The sequence below is a fragment of the Brassica napus genome, chromosome C5, assembly GCF_020379485.1.
Source record: "Brassica napus cultivar Da-Ae chromosome C5, Da-Ae, whole genome shotgun sequence".
NCBI lineage: Eukaryota > Viridiplantae > Streptophyta > Magnoliopsida > Brassicales > Brassicaceae > Brassica > Brassica napus.
In genome coordinates this window covers 1,972,726-1,995,613 of record NC_063448.1, presented here as the reverse complement: position 1 = coordinate 1,995,613, position 22,888 = coordinate 1,972,726, and the positions used below count along the sequence as shown (strand labels likewise).

General features: G+C 38.5%; 7 protein-coding genes across 9 annotated transcripts; 5 read left to right on the top strand and 2 right to left on the bottom strand.

Moving 5' to 3' along the window:
• Positions 1-1,099: 1,099 nt before the first annotated feature.
• Positions 1,100-3,126, bottom strand: LOC111206247 (putative B3 domain-containing protein At3g49610). Its single transcript, XM_022702711.2, has one exon. The coding sequence runs from the start codon at positions 2,220-2,222 to the stop codon at positions 1,395-1,397; it is 828 nt and encodes a 275-aa protein (XP_022558432.1). The 5' UTR covers positions 2,223-3,126; the 3' UTR covers positions 1,100-1,394.
• Positions 3,127-3,334: 208 nt separating this feature from the next.
• On the top strand, positions 3,335-5,171 carry LOC106370182. Of its 2 annotated transcripts, none has more exons than XM_048757794.1 (3): positions 3,335-4,366; positions 4,457-4,582; positions 4,677-5,171. In XM_048757794.1, the coding sequence occupies exons 1-3, from the start codon at positions 3,704-3,706 to the stop codon at positions 4,959-4,961; spliced, it is 1,074 nt and encodes a 357-aa protein (XP_048613751.1). In that variant the 5' UTR covers positions 3,335-3,703; the 3' UTR covers positions 4,962-5,171. The 2 variants fall into 2 exon arrangements, with proteins under 2 accessions (XP_048613751.1, XP_013665694.3); XM_013810240.3 differs by having other exon boundaries at positions 3,609-4,366; positions 4,433-4,582; positions 4,677-5,142.
• Positions 5,172-6,370: 1,199 nt separating this feature from the next.
• Positions 6,371-8,005, top strand: LOC111206436. Its single transcript, XM_022703266.2, has 6 exons — positions 6,371-6,532; positions 6,715-6,820; positions 6,922-6,963; positions 7,034-7,154; positions 7,238-7,514; positions 7,607-8,005. Exons 1-6 carry the CDS (start codon positions 6,476-6,478, stop codon positions 7,826-7,828), a joined length of 825 nt encoding a protein of 274 aa, XP_022558987.1. The 5' UTR covers positions 6,371-6,475; the 3' UTR covers positions 7,829-8,005.
• Positions 8,006-8,007: 2 nt separating this feature from the next.
• LOC111206435 (protein OBERON 1-like) lies at positions 8,008-10,371 on the bottom strand. 2 transcript variants are annotated; one of them, XM_022703264.2, is made up of 5 exons: positions 10,208-10,371; positions 9,620-10,005; positions 8,765-9,324; positions 8,643-8,703; positions 8,008-8,579 (listed from the first exon to the last, which is right to left on the bottom strand). In XM_022703264.2, the coding sequence occupies exons 2-5, from the start codon at positions 9,984-9,986 to the stop codon at positions 8,152-8,154; spliced, it is 1,416 nt and encodes a 471-aa protein (XP_022558985.1). In that variant the 5' UTR covers positions 9,987-10,005; positions 10,208-10,371; the 3' UTR covers positions 8,008-8,151. The 2 variants fall into 2 exon arrangements, with proteins under 2 accessions (XP_022558985.1, XP_022558986.1); XM_022703265.2 differs by having other exon boundaries at positions 8,765-9,318.
• A 2,427-nt stretch (positions 10,372-12,798) lies between these two features.
• Positions 12,799-14,294, top strand: LOC111206590 (transcription repressor OFP12-like). Its single transcript, XM_022703855.2, has one exon. The coding sequence runs from the start codon at positions 13,144-13,146 to the stop codon at positions 13,942-13,944; it is 801 nt and encodes a 266-aa protein (XP_022559576.2). The 5' UTR covers positions 12,799-13,143; the 3' UTR covers positions 13,945-14,294.
• A 1,531-nt stretch (positions 14,295-15,825) lies between these two features.
• Positions 15,826-17,094, top strand: LOC111206457. Its single transcript, XM_022703361.1, has one exon. The coding sequence runs from the start codon at positions 15,826-15,828 to the stop codon at positions 17,092-17,094; it is 1,269 nt and encodes a 422-aa protein (XP_022559082.1).
• A 539-nt stretch (positions 17,095-17,633) lies between these two features.
• Positions 17,634-21,618, top strand: LOC111206456. The gene is made up of 3 exons (XM_022703360.2): positions 17,634-18,357; positions 18,650-18,822; positions 18,994-21,618. Exons 1-3 carry the CDS (start codon positions 17,634-17,636, stop codon positions 21,616-21,618), a joined length of 3,522 nt encoding a protein of 1,173 aa, XP_022559081.2.
• The last annotated feature ends 1,270 nt before the right edge of the window (positions 21,619-22,888 follow it).

Here is a 22,888-nt window from a genome sequence, read left to right as displayed (position 1 = left end):
GATGAAGAGACGTGCTACTTGGTTGGTCGGTGCTTCAAAGATTTCTGTAAACAAACACCAGCAAAAAGTTGCCACAAAGTTAGGCTACTTAAATAATATTTGTATTGAGTTTATGAGTTATATGACAAAACAAAATGATAAAGTACTCTTAGCATTTGTTTTTGGAAAACAAGTTTAATACGAGTCATATTAAAAAAGATGAACTAAATAATACAAACACAGTTAGTTCAGCGGTACGTTTAAGTTACTACCACCTAGATCGACTTAACGTCAGTTATTACCCTTTTTTCTTTACAAAATCAATTATTTACGATTACCAAAAAAAAATCAATTATTTACGATTACAAAAAAATAATCAGTTATTACATTTTACGTATTATCTCTTATAGTTTGCATGTCTTTACGATCAACCAACTATGGTAGTACATACAATGGTTGAAGGTTTTTCATATGGATTGATATCAAAGTTCGAGTACTTTGATGCAATTTTAATCATAACCACCCACATTGTCCATAGATTAATCTTAGATTCGACACTACTCCTTATTATATATTAAAAGAGTCTTTACCACATAATCTAACCGTAGAAGGATCTCAGATATGAATATATTCACATATATAGTTATCATCTCATATATGTATCATATATGTATTTGTCTACTTTACGAAATTTGAGGTAATTGTGTGTATCAGAGCATGACTATCATATTTTATTTGAATATTTGCTAAATAAAAAGTTAGTAAGAAAAGTAGGGACGAAGTTGCTTCTATATTTCTCTCTTTCATTCATCGGTTTGCTGCAAGATTAGATTATTTCTCAAATTATGTGACAGAAAAAGAGATTAAACAATGTATATATAGCTCTACCTCTGTCGTGAGATTTGGTTTTTATCAACTATTACATGTACGATAAATTAGTGGATATTTAGAGAATTCAGTCTAAAAAGCGTGTATGTATATCCATTTATAGTTATGTTATCCTATGATTAGAGAAAACTCTTCAAACTTTAAAAGAGTAATCTTAAGAATGTAATTGCAAATAAACAAGAACAGAAAACATACTAAAAGTTTAGAGTGATGATTGATCAATCTAGCTAGCTAGTTGTTTCCCTTAGCAGCTTCTTTAGTTAAAATAAAACTTTACTAAGAGTGTTTCCTTTGTATGATCATTCACTCTGAAAACGAAACAAAACAACATAGATTCATGTCTGTGGAAGCAGAAACGACGAATAAACATATACGTACCAACAGTGAAGAAGAATTTAAACAAGATGTCAATGAAAAAAAAACCAAACAAATAATTTCAAACAAAATGTCAAACCTAACAAAAAAAAACCAAAATTTACCACATGCAAAAAAGAGAGAAAGACAATCACGAGATAGCACAAGAGCTACTATGAGCTAATGGTGGAAGGATGAGTAACTAGGGAAAAGCAGAGGACTCCATCGAACCTAAAAGACCAGAGACTGATCTTATCGTTGGCTTTCAACTTATTGTCCTTAACGATGTCGTTCCAGCCACGGTTCAAAACGTAGTTCAACGAACCGTTTTGAGAGTCCTTCTCCTTCTTCATCACCCATCTCTTGAAAACCAAACTCCACGTTTGAGACCTTTCGTTCACGAGAAGCGCTTCCACTCCAGGCTTCTTCATCCCCTTCTTGTTTTCATCTTGCTCTAAAAAACTCGATTCCTCTTGAGTCAAGAAGTCGTTTCTTTTTAGCTTTTTGAAAGGGATTAAGAAACGGCTTTGGTTTGGGTTGACATCACTCACGGACAAAGTCTTCTCAAAGATGAGTATCGCGTCTTTTACTTCCAAAGCAACGTTGAGTCTTTGCTTCTTTGCTTTATTCAACCTACCACTACTACCTCTTCCCCTTTTCTTGAGAGGTTTAGGGTTTAGAGAGTTCTGAGTTACCTTGTGATCGTCGTGGTTTGGTGGCTCTTCCTTTGGAGACTTGTTAAGGTCAAAATTATTACAAAACCTAGAAGAAGCTCCACTAGAAACTTTATGGTCTCTTCTCTTTGCTTCATCCTGCTCTTCATCATCTGTATCAGAAGGAGGAAGTTCATTAAGATCAAATTTGAGAATACGTGGTGATGAAGAAGAAGACGACTTTGCTTTAAGCATAGCGTCCTCTAAAGTTTTGGTCACTTTATCACATATATTAGACCAATTTATTTTCATGCGCAAAGGATAGTGATCATCTTCACCACTCTTCATTATAATTAGAACGAAAATTCGAGTTGTAAGAACAAAAAAGAGCAGAGAATAAGATTAATGAATGAAATTTGTGAGAGGAAAGCTAATGAATCAATGTTAGGGAATTGTTTTGCTAATTGTGTATTTGAATATATACTAACTAATTTAGTTTTTTTTTTCCAATTAATAACAAAGTTAAAATCTAAAACAAGTCAAGATATGTTTCATAGATTTTATTTACCAGATTCTCTGCGATTGTCTATTGTTATCTTCTTTAGAATCTAATAAATTTTGGTTTAATATTTCTTAAAGATAATTAATACACACCATGTATTAAATGTTTCATATATATCTCTTCTTAAACTTAAACTATATTGATTTGTATTTTTATTGCAAATTAATTAAGCTATATATATATATATGTATGTGTTCTCTCTCCATTATATACTCTTAGGAATTAGGGTGGGCACTTCGGTTATTTTCTCGGTTCAGTTCGGGTTCGGTTAGGTTAGTTCGGTTCTAGTATTTTTCCAACTGAAATAAACCATAGTTAGTTTGGTTTGGTTCGATTCGGTTTGTGTTCAGTTCGGTTTATATTCGGTTTGATTTGTATTCGGTTCGGTTGGATTTATTTTTTGGATCAGTTTATTTAGGTTCTTCTTAGTTTAATTTTTTAAAGGAAAATTATGTTTTAAAGCATAAATTATGTAAACATAAACTATGCGAACTAAATTCAATATAAAACTGAAACACAAACCTTTAAAAAATCACAAAAATATATAAGAATTAAAACAAATGAAAGTTAACTAAAAAAACAACATCATTAGTAATGTCTCTTATATCATTATTAAAAAATTAGCAATGAATCATCTTCAATGCGATGATGTGGAGAAAAACTTTTGTTTTTAATAAAATTTGTTTTACGTTTTAGGTTTAGATTTAGCATCCATGTTTACATATATAAGAATATAAAGATACATAATTTTCTTTTTTTTTAAATGAAATATTTTAATGATTACATATTCGGTTAGAAGAATATATATTAATAAATGAAAAATAGAAAATACGTGGTATGATATTATAATTTTAGTATATTGGTATTAATAATATTTTTAATTTAAATAATTACAAAAACATATTGGTTTCTCGGTTCGGTTCGGTTTTAATCCGAACCATTCGGGTTTGAAAAATCTTCAACCGAATGGTTTAAAATAAACTTTGGTTCGGTTTGAATCGGTTTCGGTTCGGTTGGTTCGGTTTAACTCGGTTCGGTTCGGTTCGGATTTTTTGCTCACCCCTATTATAGAGAAAGGATGCGTGTGGTTAAAAAAAAATACGTGTTAATAATTTTTAAATGAGAAAAACTGCCGAAATCAGAGGACCGTTGGGTACTTTACATTTAAATTTGAAATAAATAAAGACAAAAATCTGGGCCAATTTTTAAAAACAAAACAGAAGCTTTTCTAGATTTGAGATTCCTCATCGTCGGTCGGAGAAAATCAATGGCATCATCATCTTCGAGCACCACGACGACGACGACAGCTACGGTCTCCACGGAAGAAGACTCCGAGAGGAGAGACAGTAGTAATTGCTACTTCCCAGACTGTCGCAAAGACGCGAACTGCAGCTGCGAGATTTGTCTCGACAGTCTCAACGCGACGCTCGATCTCATGCCTTTGAGCGTGCAGAGAAGCTCCCTCACCAAGCTCTCTTACGCATCTTCCACTTTCAAACCCACCGTTGAGTCCACTCCGACGTCGTTTGACCCGGATGTAGTAGTCACCACGCCCGCTTCTGTTTCTCGCCCTATCTCGAGGGTTATCTCTCAGCCGAAGAAGAAAGTAGCGAAGAAGCCAAAAGAGAACGAAGAGCCGACGAAGAAGAAGATCGAGAAGAAGAGAAAGACATTGACTTTCGTTGTTATGAGAGCGGTTTTGGTGATTGGTTTGGTTCTGTGTTTGGAGTTAGAGTTTGGTTGGGTGGTTAAAGGGGTTTTGAAACCTGAGTTCACGGAGGAGATAGTGAGAGTCTCTGGGGAGAGATCTCAGGCTGCTAATGATCTGGGCGCGAAGGTGCGAATCTCGGAAGATGAGTTAAAGGGTTTTGCTAAAAATGGAAAGTTTTCTAGCTGCGTAGATTCCGATTCCAGATGGAGATTCAATCAGGTTTAGTCAAGTTTGCATTTTTATTCCGATTTTTCAACCAAAGTTTTAATTTTTATTTATTTCTAGGATGGTTCGATGTTGAACTCAAAGTGTGTTCTGTACAAGTCCGTTATTGAAGAGGTGAGTATATGGGGATGGCCTTTGCAGACGGCTGGACTGTTCAGTACCGGGTTCTCCTCTGGTTCGTTCACCGTCTTGTCAGGCCGTGTAACTGAGGTAACCAAATCTCTCTTTGTTTTAGTATCTGTTTGTGTAATCTATGTCTTACACTTCATATTTCTTTGTGTTCTTTTGATGTTGTCCTTGGAAGTGGCCAGAAGGGAAGTTTGGTTACTCGATACATGAGGCCAACACTTCGTGGAGGAGAACAAAATGGAGCACATCGGTTCTGCAACTAGATCCCAACACATGGGTTCTTGAGTACAGGCTGATGGAGAGTTCGAGTTTGTTGTCAATGGCAGTTGATCTCCTGACACGCGTGATGGTCCAAGCGGCAAAGAATGTAAACCGGGAGCTTTTCTGGATGTTTTCAGCCTCGGGGAGATTGTATAGTGAAGTGGTATCAGAGGCTAGAACGACAATGACACCAACTTAGCAATCGTTTTGTTGGTTCTTCCTTTCAAAGCATTGACATCTTGTCGTCCTAGATTGTAATAGTATAGTCATGAATAACAAGTGCTTAATTATTATGTAGAAGTTGTTTTAAATAGAGCCGTAAACTGGGCGAGCCCATGTCTATTAGCCCATATCCATTTGTCCATTTATTGTTTGCGGACATAAAGTGACCATGTCCATTAAGAACCATGTCCATCAAGGACCATACCCACTAACACTCATATTTTCATGGTCTGCCATGGGGTCCATAATGACCATATAAGAAATTTTAAATTTTAATTTATAAGCCTACAATTATATATACAAGTTCATAAAATTAATATCCATCCATAAATTCAAAAATACAACAATACATAAGTTGATAAGTACAACAATTCCGGTCTTGGCGGGAAAAATCGATTTTGCGGTTTTGGCGGAAAAACTTAATTTTGCAGTTTTGACGGGAAAACTCGATTTTGCAGTTTTGGCGGAAAAACTCATTTTTGCGGTTTTGGCGGAAAACTAAATTTTCTGATTTTGGCAGAGAAACTCGATTTTTCAGTTTTTCCATGGGGTCCATAATGACCATATAAGAAAATTTTAATTTATAAGCCTACAATTACATATACAAGTTCATAAAATTAAAATTCATCCATAAATTCATAAGTACAATAATACATAAGTTCTTAAGTACAACAATTTCGGTTTTGGCGAGAAAAATCGATTTTGCGGTTTTGGCAGGAAAACTCGATTTTTCGGTTTTGGCGGGAAAATTCGATTTTGCGTTTTGATGAAAATCTCAATTTTGCGGTTCTGACGGAAAAACTCGATTTTCTGGTTCTGGCGTGAAAATTTGATATCAAAATTTAAGGGAAAAAAATCGATTTTACGATTTTAGCGGAAAAACTTAAATTCTAGAAACCCTAGGTTTTGTGGCCATTGGACAGTCCACATCCATAAAGTCCAAAACCAACGAAGACCATTTTCTTAATGGTCTTCCACATTTTGTCCGATAAAAACTAATGGGAAAAATGGGTTTGTGCATATTAAACCCGTTGGACAACCATTCGACGGACCGCCCATTTGACATCTTTATTTTAAAGTCATTTTTTGTTGGTTTATTGTTGTTGACTTGTGGGAGAACTATAACCGCTGTCGTTTTGGTTAAATACAACAACCCAGTTCACAGTTTGGTTCTGGCTCAAATACATGTTTTATTCCATTTGGTTCGGTTCAATTACACCAAACCGGTTACAATAAAATCAACTGGTTTGTAAGATTTTGGTTTCGGTTCGATACCTTTTTCCGTAATCTTGTGAAGAAATTGTCGAGAAAATATGGGAAATGTCCGGTATAATGTGAAACAACAGATTAAACCGAACTTAACCTGATTCGAACCGGTTCTTTCATAATCGATGAAGATTCAGAGTTGCTTGTCCTTTGTATAATAAGTTTGTTGGATCAGGAACAGAGAGAATCGCTTCTGGGGAAATCGATTCTTAAGGAAAGACGACGATGGCTTTGTCCGCATTGAGTCAGCTCTATCTTGCCCTCGCGGATAAACCCGAGCAGGTTTTTTCAATTGAACCCTAGATTAATCAATCCCCCCAAAAAATGAACTCTTTTTTTTTTAATTGATTAGTTTTTGTTAGATTTGTTCTTTATATTTTCTAAAGGATAAAGCTTTAAGATTGAGAGGATGTGTGTAATTCTGTTGGGTGAAAACAAAAATTAAACCTTTGCTTGTGTTTTAGGAGAAGATAACGGCCGAAGAGATGAGTGTCATTGCCTCTTGCCATCTCAAAGTCTTGTGGACTGCTGGGTTTGCCTCTGGTGTTGCAGGTGGTTTAGGTTGGCAAGGTTAGTTGGAAGTTCTTCATAGCTCTCCCTCCAACTTACTTTGATTCATAAAGAGTTTTTGCTTTGGATTCCTCTTCTAATTTTCTGGTGCTTTCTTTCAGTGGCGAAAAGGATGAAAATGCTGAAGCTTCCTCTTACTGTTTGTAAGTATTTTCTTGGACTTTTATTACATGTTTTTATCATCAACTTTTATTCTCAATGTTTCATCCACAGTGCCGGCTGTGGCGGCTTTTACTGCTGCTTGGGATTGGTCAAACTCCACTACTGCTGTTTCATGCCTTGATAATATTCTTAGGCAAGATGCTACACGCATGCAGAGAGAGCTTGTCAATGTGTAAGCATCTGCCTCTGAGACTTGTTGATTTACCTTTGATGGATGTTTTATATAATGCAGTATTATCTTTCTTTTAACTACAGGTTAGTCAAGTACAACAGAGGTGAAGCTTGGAGATGGCAGCTTATGTCCAAGCACTTCTACCCTGAAGCTGTTTACAACGATCAAGGAGAGAAGCCTCAGATGCGCTGGCGTAAGAGGAGAACTTTCACAGAACTTGCCGCTTCTTATGATGATGATGATGATGTAAATGAAGCTAAACCTCAGAGAACCAACAATGGCTTACAAAACCCTCGTAATCGAAGCGTTTCCCATGGATCTGATGCTTCAAAGACTAAACCAGGGGTCCAAAACAGCTCTGTGAGTTACTCTCTATCCTAATCTTAGTTTTGTAGTTCTTTATCCTCTGCAAATGCTTAGCATCAGTGTGTGTAATCTTGAATCTTATTCAGGGAAATTCGGATGGCGAAATGGTGGATGATGAAGATGGTCTTGACAGTGTATTTGGTGGACCAGAACCAACAGAGAGCGTTCCTGCTGCGCAGGTTAATGCGAAAGCTGCTTCAAGCAAAGCGCAAACTCGCAAACAGAAGAGAGCTCAACGAAGACAGAGACGGAAAAACCGTGAAGAAGCTTCCATTAATAATAGTACTCCTCAGTACGAACGTGCTTAGACGAGACAAAACAAGAATGCTTGTTACTGCTTGATGATTATCACGATGAATTTGTCTTGAGTTTTTGTAAGCTCCATTAACTTTATATACATCCCATTAGTCATTTTAAATCCCATTTTCTAGAGGACTATTATGTAATAAAAGTGTTGAGGCTTTTAAGATCTTCAGGGTACCTTATATGAACTGTTAAGCAAGATGATTATGTATAATGGTGAAGCAAAACTTGGGTACATAATGAAGAATCCACCAGGAACTTAGCAGACAATGTCACAACGACGAATGTACAATTTATAATTGTTCCTATGCTTATTTGATCTCTCTCTCTACTCCTCGATTGCTAGATGAAAGTACTCTTCAAGGATTCCTCTAGGCGTCCTGCCAAATCCTTTAGCCACTTCCTCCATCTCCTTAAGCTTTGTCACTTCTTTCCTTATCTGATCCAATCTCTTCAACACATTCGTCATCAAGCTCTCTGCGTCTGAACCTGATACACGCCTAGACAGCTCTGACTTCTCCTCCTCAAGTTGCCTATACAGATCACCGAGACATTCTTTCTGAGCATGGAGTCTGACTTCAGCGATTTGATACTCTGATTCCTGAGCTTCTCTCAGCGCCTTTAGAACCTCACGGATCTCTTCCTCCAGTTTGTGCATCTCTGCCTCGCGATTGAATGGCATTGGCTCTATCGGTGTCACGTCTTGTAGACTTTGCACTGCATCATCATTGTCTTTACCTTCACTCTCAGAGAAATCTACAACCAAGACGAAAGTTAACACATAATCACATAGCAAAAGATAGTGATGAGGGATGTTACCTGACCATATAGTTGGTGTATCATCATTCCAAAGATCTTCCAAGCTAGTGCCACACTTAAGCTGCCAAAGATTAGCATCTTTAGTTTCAGGAAACTTCAGTAAATACTACATTTTATTGTACCTTGATGACCGTTGATTCGATACAGTTGAGCAGCTCCTTAGCATCCACTCTCTGCGAGCCACGCAGGACGCAAATACCGAGATTAAGAATCTTCTCCACATCGCCTTGGTACTCTACAGTCTTACAAATCTCCAGGAACCTGTTGACATGCGGAACCAAGTCCTTTCTGGCGTCACATCTCCTGCAGTAGTACTCAGCATCCAACCCAATACTACCTCCAACGGTTCCAGCCATGTAAGCTCGAAGAGCACAGTTGATATGAGCAACATGTCCGCATATACGACCCTCGGAAACCACAGCTTCGCATTTGGTATAGCTGTAACCTTCATGCTCTACGCTTACTGATTTGCAGCAGAGGATGCAAGAGCAGTCAGTGCAGAAACTAGGCTCGCTACAGCAAATGTCACAAGTCATCGGTTCGGTTTCACTCGGTGGTGGCATCATCAGGCTGCCGCATTTGTCATTACCAGCCTTGCAAACCATAATGTCAGAGACGTTATCATGCATTGGATCTTCATCTGAGGTATACACTGGCAATATAGACCTCTTCATACCTATGGCTATCAAACAGAATAACACCACAATGAGCTATTAGTTCAGAATAGTAGTTTAAGAGATATTTGTTCGTTTCAAAACATAAGTAGTTTTCATATTTCTAGTAACTTTTACGTTTATTGAGTATAATATGAATGATCAGTCAAATAATATAGACTTATTTATGATTGGTTCAACTATATCTAATTTATATATCAAATGCTACTTTTTTTTAAAAAAAAATAATAACTTTCTTTGTGCATTCAACTAAAACTACTTGCATAAAGAAGAAACAGAGGGAGTATATCACTTGAATCTGACCATCTGTGCTGGGTACAGCCCAGCTGAAAGAAGCAAAGAACTTGCGGACATCTGCATCAGGGAAGGCTAAGCGAATGTAGCGTTCAAGAGAGAGCCTGCTCCTAAAGGCGGTGCCTTTCCGCAACGTTTCAGTGTTGGATAAACCGGGGAGATGCTTGGGAGGGTATAAGTAGCGGTCCAAAAAGGTTCCTTTACCGGTGATTCTCGGTCCCACCTTCCAGCGCCACGTGTCTCCAGGCTTAGGCCAGTTTTCAGGTGCGTAAGGTAGGCCTATGCCTGATTCCATTGGCCTTACTGGTCTCAGATGAAGGCGAGGTGGTACTACCTCTCTGTTGCTTTGATCAGTAGTAGTAGTATCAGTGTCCATGATTGTATAATAATAATACCTGCAAATAATCAATCAAATACAAAATAAATATAGTGAAGATCCAAATCCAAACAATAACGGAATAACAGTTTTTTTTTTTTTATTTAATAAAGAAAATGAGTTTCGATCTCTCAGTGAGGCAGGGACAAAGCATCAGCGATACCAAATCCATTTTACGGATGATGAAAATAAGTGAAAAGGAAGAGAGAGATGTAACGTACAATCTCCAGAGACGTCGTGCACGCCGATCAGTTTCTGAAGATCTTAACGACGATTAGTTCTTTCTTCTCTTCTCCCCCACCGTGAAACCTCGCGTCCGTCGTCACACTCGAAGGAGTGGCTTTTTGGATGAAACGACGGTTAAGGAAGAAAGCGAAGTGCTCTCTACAAATATCAAAGTTCACAATGACAATCCTATCATTGGGCCGTTCCTGGGCCGTATATGGGTTATTATTGGGCCGTGTCTGATAGGAAAATGAATTTAAGCCGGTCTGATTTGCTTTCCTTTTCCGAGTTACCCGAGTGTTTCCGGTACGGTTAAACCGTTATTCGTCATAGGGGTTCGTGGGTCCATTACAAAATTGTTACATTGCAATCAGGCGCTACTTAAAAGGGGTTTGGAAAACGATACTGAATCGTATTTGTGTCTCATGACAGAGAAACTACTATGGAGTTTTATGGTGAGTCTGATGTTCACATTCAGACAACTTTCACAGCTTCAAGAAATCATGTGATTTGAGTCTTGATATGTCTCCCGTTAATGGAGCTTTTTGTCAATAAGTTTTTTCTTTTTGCTTGTCCCTACAATAACAACGACACTAAGTGACAAAGATTGAAAGATAGATAAATAGATAGATAGCCCCCCTCCAAGGAAAACAACCACTCATTCTGCATCTTATGAGATTCCTCTTGTGATAAAATCCAATGAAACTATATGATGAATTCAAACTAATACAAAAATAGAAGTTGATCTCAATGTATCTTCCAAGGAAAAGACAACTTGTGGGGTTGTTGTATATGACAACTTGATACCATACTTTTATTTATGCATAACGGCCTATGGTATTACAAGCATTTACATTTCCCATATAATTAATTATCAGACAAAAAAAAAAGATCAATGCTTGTATAAATATTTGACATGACTCATCTGTCCCCACTCTGGCTAGAGAGATTGATCAAATCTGAGAGCATAGTGGATAAGCTCTCAGAAAAAAATTCTTATGATTATTATACCAATTAATTTCTTAATATTATTTACTTATATAATTAAAATTAACTATAACAAATATAATTTGTTCAATATGGAAATGACACTTAGTTTAGAATACCTCTATTGTTGGGTCAGAGTCTCTACATAAAAAAACATATTTGCTAAAATTTTCATTCTCTTTCCTACTTTTTCATTTTTAATCAATTTTATCTTCAGAAACTCTCCTAAAAATTGTATCAATGCGGGTGCTCTAAATATCGTTGTTGATTAAAGAAACTTGCCATGCATATATTTTCTCGAGCAAATATTTGTTGAAGATGTTGGATTTTGTTAAGGTAGAAACATGGATTCATTTTAAAAAATATAACTGATAAGCTAATACACCTAAAATATAACAAAAAATAGGAGTGGCTAAAGAAAATAAATCCAAATAATTTTTTTTACTTTTAGTCCTAAAGTCCATGTTCGAAAGAACATAAAGTCGAAATCGACATTGAAAAATTCAACCAATGGATTTTGAGAGCAGCTGAAAACTGTCACTGAAAATACCTTGATCTCCTGAATTGCAGTTAGGCGCGGAGAAACTACCAAACTAAGACTGAACTATACACAGAATCATCGATGGTATACCCTCTAAAAATTAGCAGTTAACAGAATAGGATATGCTGAATTTAGGTGACGTTCCAATGAGATGCGAAAAGGCTGCCGAAGTAGAAAAACATTACGTCTACAATTTGATTCTTCTACAGAATACTTTTGGTATATTTTTCCATGTAACGTGTAAAAAGTATGCTTTAACGCGAACCAACATATTTGGATTACAAAAAAAAGGGGATTATGCGGTCATAGATTTCGGGGTAGTGATATGCTTGAAGATAGCGGGTCGATTCTCGTCAAAGAGCATATTCATCTTTGTCATTATATCTTTCAGTGAATTTGTTCCTAATGAAAACAAGTTGATTAAACGGTTCAAAAGATAAGATGAAAAAATAGGAAAGAACAAAGATTAGTTAAGATGAGAAATGAGAAGTGAAGTGAGTCAGTGTACTTTGCACAAATGTCGATCTCTCATCGTTGAGCCATGAGATGGCCACTTAAGGTAGTCCAAGACATTGCCTCCTCGTGAGTCCCTGTTTTATTTACAAGGACAATGATTCTTTTTTCTTTTGCAATTTTTATAGACCGAGTATATCAGTTTCTTGACTCTTTTTTGTTTTTGATAAGATTATTTCTCGAGTTAGTTATATAGTATAAAAAACGAAGAAACATATTAATATCTTCCGTCTGTATCTAATTTCCGTTGTCTATTAAATGGAAAACAAACAAGAATATCAAATAGTTTTGTCGTCTGTTAGTTTTACAGGTAAGCTTTTGAGCACCACTCAGATCAACCTTTTTCATAAAATTCTAGACAAATAAACAAAAATATTACTGAGATTTCTAATTATGTTTTAGACTGGAAATTGTAATGTTACAATTTATAGTTTTATTTTATTAAATCTTTAATACAAATCAAATATAACTATTTTTTTCCAACAACAATTAATATAATATGAATTTTATAATTTACTATGCCAAATGTAGATGTAAGAAAAGTAATATGCTAAAGTTAGCACTATGTGTTATCATCTTCGCCTATGCTAGTAGTAATTGACAGATGTTTTGTATAATTTATTGAAAACTGGTAACTCTAAAAGCCTTTTAACAAACCAAAAATAAAATGGGAATATAATAATAGAGTTAAATGCAATATTTTTGTTTTCAAAATGATTTATAGTTTACTAGATTTGAGTGTATCTAACTATTATACAATTCTGCAAACTTAAATTTCATCCTAAAATAATAAGGCATAATAGAAAGTTCAAAATTCGAAGAAAGAACGATGCATGGTGTAAATATAACCATATACATATGATATATAAATAAACGAATACAAGATGGTACATGATACATACTATCAAACAAACTAAGCCAACTAGCTTAAGTCACTTGCTCAATACATTTTATCAGTCTCTCTGTAAAAAAAGAAACACAATGCCAAGAACCATGTGGAAAGACTTCCATCTTTGTTTCCCAACAAATTTCATCAAGCCCTCCTCCGACGCCGCCGCCTCCTCCCAAGAACCGAACCGGCCATCCATTCTTCTCATCAACAACTTCAACCAACTTTACGACGATTCCACAGCCACCGGCCACCGCATATCTAAGCCTATTATTGAAGTCATTCCACCTTCCTCCATTACAACCGCCACGACATTCACTGCCTCCACCTCCACCTCAACCACCGGTAACTCTTCCTCCTCCTCCTCCTTGTATGAGTCTGATAATTACGGTTTTGCCCCTGAAGACTCTCCCACTTTGGACTTAACCGCCGTTCTTGCCTCACGTCGCTTCTTCTTCTCTTCCCCTGGCCGCTCCAACTCAATCACCGATTCTCCGGATCTCCGTCCCCGGTTTGAATACAAAACTTCCACTACTACTACTGCTGCTACTACGCTTCTAACCGGGGGAGCCGCCGTGAAACAATGCGTGCAATCTCCTGATCCTTACAACGACTTCCGCAGATCAATGCAAGAGATGCTTGACGCCGTTACAGACGCAGGAGATGCTCGCCGTTACGAGTTCTTGCACGAGCTGTTACTTAGTTACCTCTCATTGAATGCAGAAGATACACATAAGTTCATTATCAGAGCTTTCGCCGACGTTCTCGTATCTCTCTTATCTGACGGTCACCGGACTAATTGACGTGGCAAATCCCCATGCTGCGTAAAAAAATAGTCATGTTTTGGGATTAGCGCTTTAGGATTAAAAAATAGGTATATCAAATGTAATAATTGTATAATGATACGAGAAAATCGAGAGAGGCGTGAGGTTTTGTCTCGATCGCATGCAGTTAGATTGCTTTTTATTTTGTTTTGTTTTTACCTTCTTAAATAAATGGTAAAATTTGATTGAGGCTAGCTAGCTTTTTTTCTTTTAACTTTTTATATTATTCAATTTTTTAAGGAGAATTAATTGATATTTATTCATCAATCCAAACTTACATTTCCTTCAACACAGATTGTAAAATACATGAAACGGAGGAACCTCAACTTCAAGAGTGATATAATTTTTTTTTTTTTTTTTTTTTTTTTACAACTTCAAGAGTGATATATCAACTTCAAGAGTTGATATAATTATATCAACTTCAAGAGTGATATAATTTTTTACCAAAAAAAAGAGTGATATAATTTATTTATTTTTACATTTATATTAATCTTGCCGAATGGTAAAAAAAACTTGTGATTGGTAGAAGGCTAGAAGTAGTACTGCATGTGATAACATTTTCACTTATACAGTTTGCGGACTATAAAATTAATTACCTAAATGGGCTAATTGCTAATTGGTATGAATATGATATATATATATATATATATATATATATATATATATATGATTGTTTCAAAAGTTTGTCTTTTGCAGACACTACCAAAAAACGTCCATGACAAAACAAGAAAGCTATGTCGACTGACATTTGGAACTATTTCTTCTTCTTTTATCATAACGTATCAATTTAGAGAGAATCTAAAATTGTGATTGACTTTCTTCTCTGCTTTTTGTAATGTTCCCACTTTCATATGCATTTTTACATTGAATACAGAATCTAAAACTGATATATGATGAGTTATACGTTGAATTATTATATTTTTGCTTAGGATCTTTTAGGCCGGATATATAGAACTTCACCATTTTATCAATACGCAACGCTGGTTTAATGCTATCATGGTGAAATACATTTTTCGTAGCTAGCTATACGAAGAATCTCATAGTAGCATAGTATAATCACGACTTCGACCAAAATGATGATATACGTTATAACATATAATTAACTAGAAATTGGCTACACATAAAACTCTGGGTTTAAGAATAAAGTCATAGAAAATGTGGTAATAAACATAAATCGGAGTTGAGATGCGGCTTGTAGGAGAGAATTAGGGAAAACAACTTGGTTAGATGTAGCAAAATTCACTGTAAATTCAAAACCAGTATTTATTATATACAAATTTTATTTTCTTTTTGTTGGATATTTAATTTATGGAACTACCGAAGCAAATTAAATGCGCCCAAAATACTATACAGTATAACTTTTTAAAATTAATACTCACACATGCCTAAGATTTATAAAGACAGTTTTCCAGAAAGCTTTCAGGCACGACTTGCAAGACTGGTCTTTAACCACTAGGTTTCCACCTGTTCTACAAGTTGACTTTCCCCTTCTAGCTAAAATCCACCGGTCTATCTCCTACTTTTTCGAATCTTGTACCGTTTAAGGAAGGTACCACTGGACTTTCGACCGCTCTGACTTTTATTCACCGGGTTCTTCTCCCGACCGTGTCGGAGGGACCGTCGCCTCCGGCCATCCTCATCACCGACGCAAGCTCTACCACCAGTGACTGTGTAATGGAGCTTCCTCCTTACTCTGGTGATGCTGAGCCTCGGTTATGAAACTGCTCCACACTTACAACTTACTACATCTCTGTAGTTTTTAATCAGTCATAACCACTGGTTCTTCCTTTACCGCACAAGATTTACTACATTGTTGTAGTCCCATCACAAGCCTCTCCTCTACCACACAAGACCTGCTTCATGACCCATCGGTACTCACGAGCTGCCAAGGGAAAGTGGAAGGATGACCGTCCTCCCTTTCGAAAGCCCTTGGTGAAAATCCCGGTCTCTGACAGCTCTGATCTCATTGAACGTAATAGGTTAACGCTTATTGGACGTGTCACCAACCCCTCAATTCAAAACACCCGGGCGTTGGTTGATTTCTTTCTCCAACAATGGAATGTAGTTGGTCGTATTACTGGAAGAGACTTAGGGCCGTCTTTGTTCCAGTTTGGCTTTGAATCTGAACAAGACCTACAAGCCATCCTCTCAAAAGCTCATTTCCACTTTAAGAGATGGATGATGATTCTGCAGAGGTGGGAACCGGTTGTATCAGAATCATTTCCAGCGGCAATTTCTTTTTGGATAAAGGTCCATGGAGTCCCACTTCACTACTGGTTGGAGGAAACCTTTGATGCTATTGGTGCAGCGCTAGGACCTATTGAACTGTGCGACTATGACAGAGCAAGGATGAAGGTACAAATTAATGGCCTTGAACCTCTTATCATGCGCATGGATATCCAACTTCCCTCTAAGAAAGTTATAGAGGTGGAATTAGAGTATGAGAAGCTTGAAAAACATTGCTTCTTCTGCAAGTCTCTCTCACATGAAGATGAGGACTGTGAGTTGCGCCCTCCCTCGAAACATGGGAGAGACAATAGACCCTTCGACACTGCGCAACAAAATACTTTGGACAGAATTGAAGAGAGCAAAAGACGCCAAGAAGTCAGGAAACAGTCTCGATCCCGACATGCCCATGCAATTGACGGTGCTCGCTGGACAAACTACAAGCATGGGGAACCTAGGAATGCCCATTACACAGATCGTGATGGATCCTCTAGGATGGCTTCCGAGAGAAGCTCTGAGTTTGAGGAAAATAAGAGGCGTTATGATGATAGAGGGGGGTCTGTTAGGAGTAATCTCTCCTCAAGAAAAACCCCACCAAGAAGGGAATCTCAAGAGAAACTTACCTCAGGATTCATCTCCCACTCTAGGAACCTTCCGCTTCCTCGACTCCCTGCGAAACCACTGATCTCACCAACGAGAGATGCTAGTTCCAAATCCAACCACTCTCCTGGAACGACGGCGGCCCCTGTGCAGAGGAGATCTAGTTTAGCTTCTCGGCTCTCTGATCCTCGAGACACCAACTCGCTGAGTGAAGAAAGAATCCCAGCCAAGGAGAGACTCTCTGTTCACACTCAAAGAACCAGCCAGATGGAAAGGACTGAAGCACAATCCAACTTCAAATAACTTCATGAAGTCGAGGTTCAAGAGTTTGAAGAGACTATGCCTTTGTCCATCACTAACTCCATTACTCGACCCTCGAGTTCAAAAATTTTTGATTCAGGAAGGCTAGGCTTTGGTGATAGATCACCCATCAGAACCCTCAGTGAGGATAGGGTTCATGTCTCACTCCGCTTGGGCTCCCTCCCCCAGACTGAAGAAGATAACGACGAACTACAGCTTGAGCTAGCAACACTTTCAAAAGCAGCAGGAAAGAAGAAAGTAGGCCCTTCTCAAACCCGTAAAAGGACGGTTTCAAGTCCAGTCCAGGGCATCAGTGTTAAGCGCAGAAGGGTCACCAAAGTGCAGCCATCACCCAGAAGAAAGCTTATGCTTGATGCCTTTGTGGCTGGGAGAAAAGGAGGAGCAACTACTTCACGAAAAACAACTTCGGGAGCAAGACTGGTACCACCGATGGAAAAGAAAGGGAAGGATTTTCGGCTCCCCTCAAAGGCTCTTCCTTAGCTTGTGTTAGCTGGAACTGTCAAGGCATTGGCCCCACCTTGATGGTCCAGCGAATCCGGGAGTTCAGAAAGCGAATCTCCCCGGCTGTCCTGTTTCTTATGGAGACCAAGCACCAAGATGAAGATTTATTTAAACTCTTCAGGAACACCGAGCTCACGAACCACTTCACGGTCCCCCCAGTTGGTTTGGCAGGCGGTCTCTCTCTTTCCTGGAAAGATGAAATCCATGTTGAAATCTTGTTCTCGTCCGCTAATATCATTGATACACGCATTGAAGCTAGAGGAACTTTTAGCTTTGTTTCGTTTATCTATGACGCCCCTAAGGCTACTGATCGCCCAGCTTTTTGGAGTAAACTCACTGAGCTCGGATCCGAAAGAGATGAATCATGGCTAATAACAGGGGATTTCAATGATCTCCTCGACAATTCCGAGAAAGTGGGAGGCCCGACCCGATGGGAAGGTTCCTTCCTCTCCATTAGAAGCTTTGTGTCTCAGATGGGCTTATGGGATCTTCCACACTCCGGGAATCACTTATCTTGGCGAGGTACCAGATATAGCTATTTCATCCAATCGAGACTAGATCGGGCTATGGCCAACTCCTCGTGGTTTGAACGCTTTCCGGCTGGACGCTGTGAGTACCTTCGATTCGAAGGCTCTGATAACCGTTCCATTGTCATCCATTTCGACGTCTCCACCCGCAAGAATAAAGGACTGTTCATGTTTGATCAAAGACTCAAAGACAAACCGGAGATCCGAGATATAGTTGGTGATCAATGGCGTAGCGACCCTGAAGATTCGTGTTCACCAAGATTGGAAAAATCAAGCACAAGATAATCCAATGGGTGAAGGAACAAAACCAAAACAGCGACTTGGCCATCATCAAGACCCAACGGGAGCTAGAGGAGGCATTATCCAGCTCAACTCCGGACAGTAGCCTAATAGCTTCTCTCTCGGCCTCTTTGGAGGCAGCATACAAAGAAGAAGAACTCTTTTGGCGGCAGAGGAGCCGCATCCAGTGGCTTCATAGTGGCGATCGCAATACTAATTTTTCCATGCAGCTACTCGAGGACGAAGAGCTGTCAACAAGTTCTCAGTGATTGAGGATAGCGAAGGCAAGGCCTTCTGTAAGGAAGAGGAGATTGTCCAGTGTATAACCGAGTATTATTCTCGGATTTTCTCAGGACAAATGTCTGACTCCTCTCTGGTGGTGGAAGAAGGAATCTCCCCCTTGGTAACCATAGAGATGAATCACACATTGATCATATCTCCCTCGGCCGTAGAGATTAAAGAATATATGTTCTCGATTCATCCCGACAAGGCACCGGGCCCCGACGGTTTTTCAGCTAGTTTCTACTAGTCCTTTTGGGACATTATTGGTGATGACATTGTTCGAGACATCCAGAGATTCTTCACGGATGGAATTTTGGATGCACGGCAAAATGAGACTCACGTTAGGCTCATCCCGAAGACCACCAGCCCGAAGAGTGTGGCTGATTATCGACCTATTGCTTTGTGCAACACCCACTACAAGATCATAGCGAAGATACTAACCCGACGACTCCAGCCTCTACTCCCGGCGTTGATCTCGGAATATCAGTCAGCCTTCGTTAAAGGGCGGTCCATTGCGGACAACGTACTGATTACTCATGAGATTCTTCACTACATGCAACACTCTAGTGCTACTGTTCGATGTAGTATGGCGATAAAGACGGACATGAGCAAGGCCTATGATCGTATTGAGTGGAGCTTTCTGCGGAATGTGCTCTCTCGTTTAGGCTTTCATGAGAAGTGGATCATGTGGATCATGGCCTGTGTAACCTCTGTTTCCTATTCCTACCTGGTTAACGGGTCAGCACAAGGTCGGGTTGTACCAACAAGAGGAATCCGCCAAGGCGATCCTCTCTCCCCTTACCTCTTCATTCTTTGCACCGAGGTTCTTTCTGGGCTTTGTCGGAAAGCACAGCTCCATGGGGACGTGATTGGTGTCAAGGTCTCTCGTAATAGCCCGGCCATTAACCATCTCCTCTTTGCCGATGATACCATTTTCTTTAGTAGAACGAATCACAAGAGCTGTGCAAAACTCATCTCGATCCTCAAGAAATATGGTGATGCATCGGGTCAGTGCATTAACCTAAACAAGTCCTCCATTACTTTTTTGGCTAAGACCCCGGGAGACGCGAAACGGCGAGTCCGTCACCAGTTCCAAATCCTCAATGAAGGAGGGCTCGGTAAATACCTTGGACTTCCGGAGCACTTTGGTAGGAAGAAAAGAGACATTTTTGCATCCTTGGTGGACCGCATACGGCAACGCTCTCACAGTTGGACCACAAGATTTCTATCCGGGGCCGGGAAACATATTTTACTGAAGTCTGTCTTGGCTGCGATGCCGACATACTCAATGTCGTGCTTCAAACTCCCCATGTCCCTTTGCAAACAGATTCAATCCATCTTGACTAGATTCTGGTGGGACGCCTCTCCAGAAGTCAAAAAGATTTGTTGGGTGTCGTGGGAGAAGCTTGCTAAACCTAAAAACGCAGGGGGCTTGGGCTTCCGGGAAATTGCCCAGTTCAACGATGCAATGCTAGCCAAGCTTTCTTGGCGAATCCTCAAAGAACCGGCATCTCTTATGGCCAAGATCTTATTAGGAAAATATTGTTTCAGATCACACTTCCTAGAAACGAAAACAGCATCTGGCGCGTCTCACGGCTGGCAAGGAATTTTGGTGGGACGCGACCTTCTCTCTAAAGTTTTAGGGTGGGCTATTGGTTCAGGATCAAAAGTTAATATCTGGAATGAGCCATGGCTTTCGCCTACTGAACCACTTGGCGTTATGGGTCCTCCTACAACACCTACTAAGGATTGGAAAGTTAACAAGCTCCTGACCCCTTCTATGGAATGGGACCTCACGATCATCCGCGAACACCTGCCCCAGCATGAGGAGATGATTCGCAGGCTGATTCCTAGTACTCTTGGTATGCAAGATGAGCGTGTTTGGTTACCAAATGCCTCTGGCGTGTACTCCACGAAGTCGGGATATGCTATCGCTAAACTCTGCAATGGTTATCCCAGTGATTTTATCTTTGACTGGAAGAAGTGCATTTGGCAAGTAGACACATCTCCGAAGATAAAACATTTCCTCTGGAAATCAAACAATAAGGCCCTCCCGGTTGGATCATGTCTTGCGAGTAGAGGGTTATCCATCTTGCCTACCTGCAAGCGTTGTGGGAACTTAGAAACTGAGCTTCATGTCTTACTACAATGCCCATTTGCCTCGCAAGTCTGGGAACTGGTTCCTTGTCTCTTCAAGCCCGACCTTCTTGGAACTTCCTCTGTTTCAGACTTACTCCAACGGTGCAAAAAGATGGTTTCACTCCCACCACTTGGTATTGGGAAAACGCCTCTCTATCCATGGATTCTTTGGATCCTTTGGACGAATAGGAACAAGCTCTTGTTTGACAACATACTTTTCTCGGCGGAAGACTCAATCCTCAAAGCTATACAAGATGCCCGAGCCTGGAAGGCAGCTCAGACTATGACCGCTACCACCGCCTGTCCTTCACTACCACATTATGTGGTCCCGTCGATGCCTTACATCCCCCCGCCTGTTAACTCTTATACATGGTCTTCTTTTTCAGATGCAGCGTGGGATGCTTCAACGGGTAACTGTGGTCTCGGATGGCATCTTCGAGACTCCACAGGATTCTGTGCAGAGAATTCTTCTTCTCACCGACGCTTTGTTACCTCGGCCCTTGTAGCTGAGGCACTGGCAGTTAAAGCGGCAGTCAGTGCTGCAGTATCGTCACAGGTCAGCAGTCTCCAAGTATTCTCTGACTCAAAGGCTCTTATCTTATTCCTGAAGACACAAGGACAAGATGTTGCTTTGAAAGGCATCCTACATGATATCCATCTGTTGGCTCAGTCTTTCATATCTATCTCTTTTATTTTCATTTCGCGTTTAGCAAATGCTCAAGTTGATTCATTAGCAAAATCAGCGTTGTATCACCTACGTTCTGTTACTCTCGAGTAGAGTTAACTTTGCCTTAATATAAGTTATTTTGATCAAAAAATATAAAATAAATTAATACTTTATAAATTAATATACACTAAAAATCTCTATAAAATAATATAATTTTATAGTCTCAAATCGAGTTTTTGGTCCAATTAGTATATCGATAAATTAATATATCTATAAATTAATAAAAAAATTATAGTTTTGGTGTATTCTCAACATTATTAATTTATAGAAGTTTGATTGTATATGATGGTGAGAGTTGAACTTGGTACAGTATTACAGTGACTCCAAAACAAAAAGGCATCGAGAAACTCTTGTCACAGACCCTATATTAAATCAAGGCGTGATTTGTGTTGTACGATGAATTATTAGATATATAAAAACTTATTTAATGAAAATAGACTAGTTTAGTACTATATTCGTCATCATAAACTATTGTTATTTTGATTTATTAATTTGAATATAAAGCTAAATAATATAGATGATATAATACGTTGACAAAAAATCCACAAGCCATGCAATTTTCTTTTTTTTTATTTCTTAATTTTTTTTAAAGAGATGATACGCAAGAATGATTTATAGACCCGTGAAAAAGAATATTAATTTTAAAACAATTTGTAGAAGCACATCAAAACATTGATAAGTGAAGGTGGTACAAATAAATTAAAATATCAAACTTCAATAAATATTGAAATATGTTGTTTGTGATTCTTGCCATGAGATTTTACACATAACACAAGGCGAGACAAAAACAAAAGAGGAGAATCATAAGAGACGGATGTTGGCTGAAGCTTATAGCTACTAGATTATATGCATATTCAACTAATATATGTACTAGATTATAACACAAAAAACAAAAGAGGATAATCAATCGGGAGATTTTATGCATATTCAACCAATATTTGAATTCAGTTGACCAAACAAAATTATTAAATGTAAATAAGACATGTTAAGAAACATAAGATTATATATATTGTTTTTGTAAGACTTAAGAAGTACTACTGCACTAACATTATATTTTAAGCAAGCATACGATTTTTTGGTGCAGAAACTAAGCAAGTTTGTTATCTAGACTATTTTGTAATGTGGTATGAATTATTATTGCCTGCATTTCTGCCGCTTGTCTCTGATTCTCCCCGGTCAAGTACATATATGTATGTCTTTGAGCACATGTGTTTGAGAGAGATAAGTCCAGAATTATATACGTTTTCATTTTACATAGAATTATATACGTTTTCATTTTACATATACAGTATATTGCCTATGTGTGATTCAGATATAAAAT

Coding starts and splice junctions, on each gene's coding strand:
- LOC111206590 (XM_022703855.2), top strand. CDS start 13,144: ATGATACATACTATCAAACAAACTAAGCCAACTAGCTTAAGTCACTTG.
- LOC111206456 (XM_022703360.2), top strand. CDS start 17,634: ATGGTCCAGCGAATCCGGGAGTTCAGAAAGCGAATCTCCCCGGCTGTC. Junction 18,358..18,649: donor GGAGATCCGAGATATAGTTG/GTGATCAATGGC, acceptor TTTTCCATGCAG/CTACTCGAGGACGAAGAGCT. Junction 18,823..18,993: donor AAGAAGGAATCTCCCCCTTG/GTAACCATAGAG, acceptor CGAGACATCCAG/AGATTCTTCACGGATGGAAT.
- LOC111206247 (XM_022702711.2), bottom strand. CDS start 2,222: ATGAAGAGTGGTGAAGATGATCACTATCCTTTGCGCATGAAAATAAAT.
- LOC111206457 (XM_022703361.1), top strand. CDS start 15,826: ATGACCCATCGGTACTCACGAGCTGCCAAGGGAAAGTGGAAGGATGAC.
- LOC111206435 (XM_022703264.2), bottom strand. CDS start 9,986: ATGGACACTGATACTACTACTACTGATCAAAGCAACAGAGAGGTAGTA. Junction 9,325..9,619: donor GGCTGTACCCAGCACAGATG/GTCAGATTCAAG, acceptor TCTGTTTGATAG/CCATAGGTATGAAGAGGTCT. Junction 8,704..8,764: donor TCGAATCAACGGTCATCAAG/GTACAATAAAAT, acceptor AATCTTTGGCAG/CTTAAGTGTGGCACTAGCTT.
- LOC111206436 (XM_022703266.2), top strand. CDS start 6,476: ATGGCTTTGTCCGCATTGAGTCAGCTCTATCTTGCCCTCGCGGATAAA. Junction 6,964..7,033: donor GAAGCTTCCTCTTACTGTTT/GTAAGTATTTTC, acceptor TTTCATCCACAG/TGCCGGCTGTGGCGGCTTTT. Junction 7,155..7,237: donor CAGAGAGAGCTTGTCAATGT/GTAAGCATCTGC, acceptor TTTTAACTACAG/GTTAGTCAAGTACAACAGAG.
- LOC106370182 (XM_013810240.3), top strand. CDS start 3,704: ATGGCATCATCATCTTCGAGCACCACGACGACGACGACAGCTACGGTC. Junction 4,367..4,432: donor CCAGATGGAGATTCAATCAG/GTTTAGTCAAGT, acceptor ATTTATTTCTAG/GATGGTTCGATGTTGAACTC. Junction 4,583..4,676: donor TGTCAGGCCGTGTAACTGAG/GTAACCAAATCT, acceptor TGTCCTTGGAAG/TGGCCAGAAGGGAAGTTTGG.